The sequence below is a fragment of the Montipora foliosa genome, chromosome 11, assembly GCF_036669935.1.
Source record: "Montipora foliosa isolate CH-2021 chromosome 11, ASM3666993v2, whole genome shotgun sequence".
Classification (NCBI taxonomy): Eukaryota; Metazoa; Cnidaria; class Anthozoa; order Scleractinia; family Acroporidae; genus Montipora; species Montipora foliosa.
In genome coordinates, this window is record NC_090879.1 from 29,202,547 (window position 1) to 29,210,046 (window position 7,500).

The 7,500-nt window shown below is 40.3% G+C and overlaps 2 protein-coding genes across 3 annotated transcripts in view; one reads left to right on the forward strand and one right to left on the reverse strand.

Moving 5' to 3' along the window:
* The window catches only part of LOC137975107 (testis-specific gene 10 protein-like), a 2,547-nt gene extending 1,529 nt beyond the window's left edge, over positions 1 to 1,018 (forward strand). The window contains exon 1 of the mRNA XM_068822167.1: positions 1 to 1,018. This exon is cut by the window's left edge and continues 1,529 nt beyond it. Within this exon, the coding sequence (XP_068678268.1) occupies positions 1 to 107 (107 nt within the window). The 3' untranslated portion in view covers positions 108 to 1,018.
* A 1,203-nt stretch (positions 1,019 to 2,221) lies between these two features.
* LOC137975106 (MAP kinase-activated protein kinase 5-like) overlaps positions 2,222 to 7,500 on the reverse strand; it is a 19,734-nt gene continuing 14,455 nt past the window's right edge. Inside the window, exons 10-14 of one of the 2 annotated variants that reach the window (XM_068822164.1) lie at positions 6,815 to 6,938; positions 6,167 to 6,306; positions 4,139 to 4,272; positions 3,437 to 3,544; positions 2,222 to 3,290 (exon numbers count right to left, since the gene is read on the reverse strand). In XM_068822164.1, coding sequence (XP_068678265.1) covers positions 3,217 to 3,290; positions 3,437 to 3,544; positions 4,139 to 4,272; positions 6,167 to 6,306; positions 6,815 to 6,938 — 580 coding nt within the window. In that variant the 3' untranslated portion in view covers positions 2,222 to 3,216. The remainder of the gene's footprint in view (positions 3,291 to 3,436; positions 3,545 to 4,138; positions 4,273 to 6,166; positions 6,307 to 6,814; positions 6,939 to 7,500) is intronic. The other variant, XM_068822165.1, reaches the window with a different exon arrangement.

A 7,500-nucleotide genomic window follows, 5' to 3' on the forward strand; every position in this document is an offset into this window, starting at 1 on the left:
CGAACGGGAAAATTCAACGAAGACGAGTTCCCAATTCGGTGGGAAGTTCTAACTCCGAGTCCGTGGATTTTGAAGAAGATATGGACGTGGAAGGTATCAGCAATTAGGAACTGTAAATAAGTTTCGATATCGGACCAGCGAGGTTATCTGATACAACTGACGCATTTGTTGGACTTCACATACTGTTTTCCTCAACTCTCTTTTTCCAGCAGTGCATTCCGCTTTTTTGAGAGAACGAGAAGGACGGTAAATAAAAGGAACCCTTCTACCGGAAGATAATTGCTTAGTCACGCTACTCAAATTAGATTAAAGTTTTCGTAACTAGTAAAGTACAATTATTTTTTGCAACCTCGCTCAGTGACTCCAGATTGTCAGTTTGTTAATTCATGGAGTTATTGGTTTCGCGACGTACTGATTATTAAACAAACAAAGACGGTTTATATAAGCACTCCGGTTTCCCAAAAGAAACAATTGACCGTGGAAAAAGGAATCTTTTGTAAGCACATCTGTCCGAGCCCCAAAGGTTCTATTTTTAGTGCCTGCTTCAGTTGCTGACAATTTGAAGATGTCGTTCATTCCCATAAGCGTATTTAGAGGAAAACGCCTTCTTTGGACTAGTAAGCTTCAAAGTATGCATTGCTTGGCCGTGTGTCGCAGACGGACAGAAACTGGCAGTCATTCGGCATGGGACGGAGAAATCAAGGGATATTTCCGAGGAAAGCCAAAAACGTTACAAGACAGTTCAAGGGGTGTTACAAACAACTGCCGGAATTGCCATTCCGGACCGTTTATAATAGCCGTCTTTTCTTGTTGAGACCACCGACCCGTTCAGTCCTCACTTTTACATTCAAAATAATTTAATTAAGAAATGACACAGTGGTTGAAGTGTTGCTATTGTGTTGCTAAAAACGGAGCAAGTGGTCTTGTACACGGCAACGGTGCGAAACGAGGTGTTTTAATCTTTTGAGCATCGTAAATTACTCAGTTCACACAAATGCCAATAAAAAAATATCGCTTTTTCATCGCTTGGGTATTTGTTGGTTCACCACTGCTGGTGACGTTTAAAAGGTGTTTTACTGACGGGGCCGTGAGATAATAAATTTGTCGCACGAGGGCTGACAGAGTAAAACGAAATTCGATTTTGAAAAAACAGAACTTGACTCGCTGTGGATGAGAAAGCTAACATGGGAATGGAATAAATGCTTTGGTAAAATGGCTGGTGAGGTTTTCAACAATAGAATTATTTCATCCCAAAATGTTACATCAATGGGAAAGTGACTTGTATCCTGTTTATACAACCAGTTTACTATTTTGATTTTAATCCCCACTACGCCCCAGGGGCAACCAGCAAAATGAAGACGCCCAGGCTTTTTCTTTCAAAGGCGATTTAAAAATTGGCGTTGTAGCCAGGGGTTATGCCTATCAAAACAAGAAATAACCTTGTGACAAAGTCAATTTTGATAATTTGGGGCCTAAAAATCCCGGTCATTAAAAACTGGCAGTCAAAGATGAACAGAAAATACTTTGAATTTCTGAATGGTTATGTTGATGTCTTTTTTCCCTATTTGTATTACTGTGGGCGCGAGGGGTTATAAATATTGGTTAAAAAAAATACCCTTTCGGTCCTAGACATACAAGAAGTAAACAGGAAACCACAAGTTGATTTTACAAACTGGAGAAGGAACTTCTCATTTCCGGCCGCCAGTGAAATGAAAAAGAAAAACACTCAACCGACGACGGCTGGAAGCTGGTAATAATCCGCTTCCAAGAAACCTGTTTGAATTGCACAAATATAGAGAGATGGAAATTTAACCGCGGTTTTTTTTTCACGCCAGTATTTAATTCCTCAAAGCAACAGGGATCTTGAACGAAAAAACTGAATGAGCGCTGAGGCGAGCTAAAAAATGGCTTCAGGGGAGAGGACGATAGGTTTAAAAAAATTCAGGGTGGAGGAGGACGGGAAGGGAAGAGCCCCAACTTCACTAGATCCAATTCTCTCCTAGCTGCGCTTCCAATATGGCGGCCCTTCAACGAAAGTTCGCCAAAATAAAGGAAAAGAGAATTTGTTCAATGATATTTTCAGAAAGCTACTTGTTTTTGGCACGAATTGAAATTAGGAAAGGTACTGGAGGGACTCTCGCACCCAACACTTCACGAATTTCTGGTTATATAATTATTTTTTTGGATTTTTTTCACTAGAGATATACGGAGAAACACAATAGGACTCAAGATTCCCTGAGGATTTATTTAAAAAGTGATCTGGACCGAGTTCACTTCCAGTCTGATGGCGCTTGGTTCGTATTTCAAACTCCAAGCAATGGTTTCCCATGTGTAAACCCTATAAGTTATAACGTACATCACGTCAAACTCTCTTGGAGATTTCGAACCTTCTCATCTTAAACTTAAAAGAAATTCAAAGAAAGTCGTAAGGGGTTCACGCCCCAGCTTGTACCCTCACAAACCGTCCACTTGTAAATATCATTGCATTGATTGTAGTGAACTAGGCGACGGTTTTTCACGAAAAGAAAGATCCTCCATACACTTTGCCTCGCCGGCAGTTTCATCCATAGCAACTAGCTAAACAATATTACGCATCCTCGGAGAACCAGGGGTAATCAGTCGGGACGGGATGAGGAAATCCCGGGCAAAATCGGGTAAAACTTAAGCCAGTCCCGATTCTGCCCGTTTTGTCTCCGAGGAGTACTCCACTGTCAACCGTCTTTCCATCGATACCAAGCCTTGGTATCAGTTCTTTCCATTCAAGCAAATGCCACGATCCGCTGGTCTTTCCGATGTCGATGCCTTCAAAAGGCGGGAACGACGTCGAACTATACAAATTTCTTCATAAGCGTTCTTTTTCTCTTCGTGTATTATTGAGGTTAATTACTTTGGTAAATGTGCCAAAGAGAGCAAATTCAAGGGTTTTAAACCCAGTCTTTTTCGACTATTCATATTTCTGGCAAGGAAAGTAGTGTCGCGAGTGCAGAAGTTTGTCGGTTTTCCCCGGCTAATGGACATTTTCTGTGCTTGGCATTTAGATGCGAGATATTACCGAATTCAGTGTCGCATTTATCATCGCTCAATCGTCATTACCCGGCTTTTTCCACGGTCGCCAGCAAGCACCGTACTTTCCCGCCTTGCTCAATGATTATTTCCCGCCTTTTCACCTGCTCGCGTTTCAAGGCCCGCGCTTGTTGCCTTGTGACCAACTTTGACTCACATTTTCTTGACTATGTCTTTAATGTCAATAGCCAGGCGTCGTTTATCCACCGAACCAGCGAAGGATTCGCCTGAAAAATCGAAGAACAAATAAAAATTACATTTCATGAAACTAAAGAAGCATTAGACAATTTTCCTTTTGCACAACGTTTTGAATTTTTAAGAAAAACACAACCTATGACTAAGGAAAACAAATATATTGAAACTGTGACAGTACCGTCCCATGCCTGTTTGATAAGCGCATCTTTGAGTCGCTGTGAGTAGGGATTCTGCTGCAACGCATAGGAAACCAGTCTTTTCAGTTCATCTTCGGGCGACAAATTTTCTGCGTCAGAATATGATAAATTAAAATTCGTTAGTTGTTAGTGGAAACCCATTTTGATCGCTGGGAAAAAGCGTCGCAAAGAACTTTACTTGATTTCGCTGGAAAAAAGTTATGCATTTTGACGTTGGAAGCAAGGGATTTCATGAACAACAGCAAGGCAGTGATAGAGTTTGCTAGATGCTTTCTGGACTCATTTCCAATGTCCGATTTCAACCAAGTACGAAACAACACCAACCAATCACGTCGATGTAAACAAAAAAAAAACCGGCGAGCCAATCACAGCAATGAATGCAGCCGAGCGAAGCACGGGAAAACGCGTGCGTCGCGTGGTTGTGAGAATGAGGAAATACATCACCCAATCACCAAGCTTAGTTAAGTGAAACCAAATCAATCACGACCATATATACTTTCACACTTTCAACATGTACTCGACCGAAAACATCCAGAGTCCCATATTGCATTTAAGCACTTGTTCAAGTCTTAACATTCTCTCTGAAATTTCCAGTTTCTAAACAACCCTCTTTGGCGTGGAAAACCTGAGAATTTTCTTCCAGGTACTGTAATATTTTAAAATCAGCTCCATTCAACACATACCTGCCGCGCCATCAACTGGTCGAGGAGGAATGGTACAGAATGCTATGATGTCTCTCAAAGACTTCACTGATTCGTCATTTTTTGTGCGATCAACTGTTGCCCTTGATGGTGTGTGATTTGCGCCCAAAAATGAACTGCAATTAAGTGATAGATAAAGAGTATCAAATTTTGTCAAGGATAACATTCTGTTGTTAAGGTCTCGGTAAATGAAAATTTTAGTACATTGCTCGATTTTGTTTTTTTTTTTTTTGTTTTTTTTTTTTTTTTTATTTTTGGCACGAGTGGGTGCTAACTTTTATTTTGGCAGAAAACAAAAATCAGAAAGTGCTTTTTAACCCTTCTAAAATGAGCCTTTTCTGTTTCCCGCCATGAGTTGCCCACGAAAAGTGATTGACAGCCCCTGTCTATTGCGTGACGCAAAAATCAAAATTCTCCCACCTCCAGTCGGGACAGGTTTTAAGCTATCGCTTTGAAACTTTCACATATGATGGATAATGATATAGACTCAAAACGAGTGTGAGGAATTTTCCGATTTCCCTTTGTAACTCATTTCATGTCAGTTTCTTTCCGTAAATCGCGCTCGAGATTCGACTTTTTAGTTTGAAATGCAATAATTCCGCTAATACGAGACATATGCAAATTTCCTCACACCCTTTTTTAGGTCTTTTATCTGTCAATCAGATGCAATAAAAAGGAGGTTGAATATTAACAACGCGAAAGGGCTGGAGCTTCAGCAGTAAACTCGATACCTCTGAGTTCGAGAGCAAAAAAATTAAGCGTCTTTTGAAATTCAATGAAATAAAATCTTTTATAAGGTAATTTAGTCTTTTAGCTTTAATTTGATATATAACTTGCCTTTGTAGCGAAAATACTCGCGCGACTAGAATTTTTTCCTGTGGGCACCTCGTTTTCATTTACCGAGACCTTAAATCTTGTTTTGTTATTTTGCATGGCAGCACGCCTGTTTTTCCTTCTTAAACGTCTTTTGTGACGTCAAGAATCCACAACAAAGAACTAAACATTAACCTTGTCAGCACCAGAGCTAGCAATCTCGTTCGGAGAGTCCTCGTTCCCTTGACGAGCGGTCGGGAAAGAGACACTCTGGTCAAATCCAAAAAAAAGGCCATATTTGATTGGCTGTTGAAAAACAACATTTTACCATTTTACCTGCCATTTTACCGGATGTTTCGGTCCCTTGTGGAATGAAAGTAGTGAAATACATACGGCGACATTAATTGATTAACGCCTTCCCGAAACCAGTCGGAAGGATACAGCGCGTATCCTTCGAATTGTACACTACATTCTTTAAAGCCTCATAATGAGCTTCCTTTAGGGAGGGTTCAGATTTCCCTAACCTCTCGAGAGCGTAGTCCAATACGTCGTGGAAGTGCGCTACTTCAGAGGAAGAAGCCATATTTCCAAATGTTTGACTTTCCACGCATAGTCAGAAGACCCTCCACGCATGCGCAGTTATTGAAACGGAACCATACTTTTCTGCTTCCGGTTTTGGGTTATTCCAGAGTCTCCCGCGCCCGTTCCGCTGGACATGGGTAACGGAGGCTCTGGGATCGAGATTGCAGAGCTAGTGGCTGTGGTCATAACAGATGGACAGTCTTATGGTTAAACTCCAAAAATCTGAATGTTAATTCTCTTTACTGACTGCCATACATTACTTTTTATGTCAGTTATGGGAATTTGATCTTATCTCTAGGAAAAAAAACCCAGGTGATAAATTGCTTTATTCTCGTCACCAGTCTGCTTGACAATGTATTGACCTTTTTGAGGAGAAAATTTATATCAATCACTCTTGGGAGTGTAAAAGTTACTATTATGAGCTCTTGTATTAGCTCTATACGCTTCATAACAACAACAGTTACGAAAGTCGTCATCAGTCCAAAAGCAAAAGGAAGGCTCCATGGTTGCAAATACGACGTTTGTCGCAATTGAGTGTGTATTTCACTGCTCGCGATCCTGTAGATAAGTGGATGAAGAAAGCAGGGAATTGTATGATTAACTAACAGTTCTTACCCGAGTTTGAACATCTTTTTTCTTTTCATTAATATGGGATTTTTAGCTTTTGAGACAGCTTTTAGCACCACAGCGCGGTCTGGTAACCTCATTTTTGTCAACTGAGCTGAATGTGCATTCATAGCTTCACGGAACGCTTCCTGAAAGAACACAAAACAATGCAATGTTAGACAATCGAATTTTCGAAAGAAGGCAAATGAGTGTCAGTTGCAATTGGTGCTGCACATAACAAGTGAAATTTCGAAGGAAAATGGTGATACATATCTTCTTTACAAGAGCAAAGATTTATTTTAATGACGTAAAACACATTTCCTTTAGGTGTACTGTAACAGCTTATATCAAATATATAATACTAATATCCATATATCAAGCCTATATAGTAAACAAATAAGTGCTCAACTAATAACTAGAAAGACTGCAAATTAAATCCATTTTAAGTGGATCATATCAACTATTGTTTTTTGAGGAGAGTGGAAAACCGGGGTACACGCAGAAGAACCTCTTGGAGCGGAGTATTGAAGCAACAAATTAAACCAAATCCGTATGTGACCACGCCCAGGAATCGAGCCCAGGACACACAGGCGATTACGGTCATCACTCTCCCAACCCTACTTCACAAAATCCTGACTTAATGAACTACTGACCAACCTCGTCGGCTACAATAATTGAAGGCGAATCAAGAGGAGTATCTCGCACAGCTCCGTCGTTAAGCCACGGATGCTCGAGCAATTCAGTGACTGTCATTCTTTGCGCTGGCTCAACTTGCAACAAGCTAGAAATGAATTGAAAGCAGAAAATGCAGTGGTGAGACTCACAAGCAATGCACACCACAGGTGCTTAAATGGAGCTTACGAGCCGTGCTCATCCAATGCATGATTGTTGATAACTGAGCTGAGCCCACGTTCCCATTCGCTGAGCTGTGACGTAGCCTTTGCGTTATTCAGCTCTTTTATTGTTAATATGTCGAGAAATGTCCCTAATTAGATGCAGGCAGATTTCAATAAGCGTCACGAAGTGTCCCCTTGCTATTCTACCCAACTTCAACGTCACTCGTGTCTCGGAATACAGACAATTAACCTCACAAAGTGTCTCACAAATTAACAACTCACGTTATTAGCGCGATTTTACAATATTCGTGTTAATTTAATGTATCTTAATTAATGTCGATGTAAATTTAATGCACGCTATTTTACAACATTGTTATTTTAAAGCACCTTTATTTCATTACAAAACCTTATTAGTTCCTCACTAGATCCATTTGAGCAATCCTAAAAGCTAACTACTGTGAATGCTTCTTTTTCTCCATGAGACATATGTATGTTGAGATTTTGTAA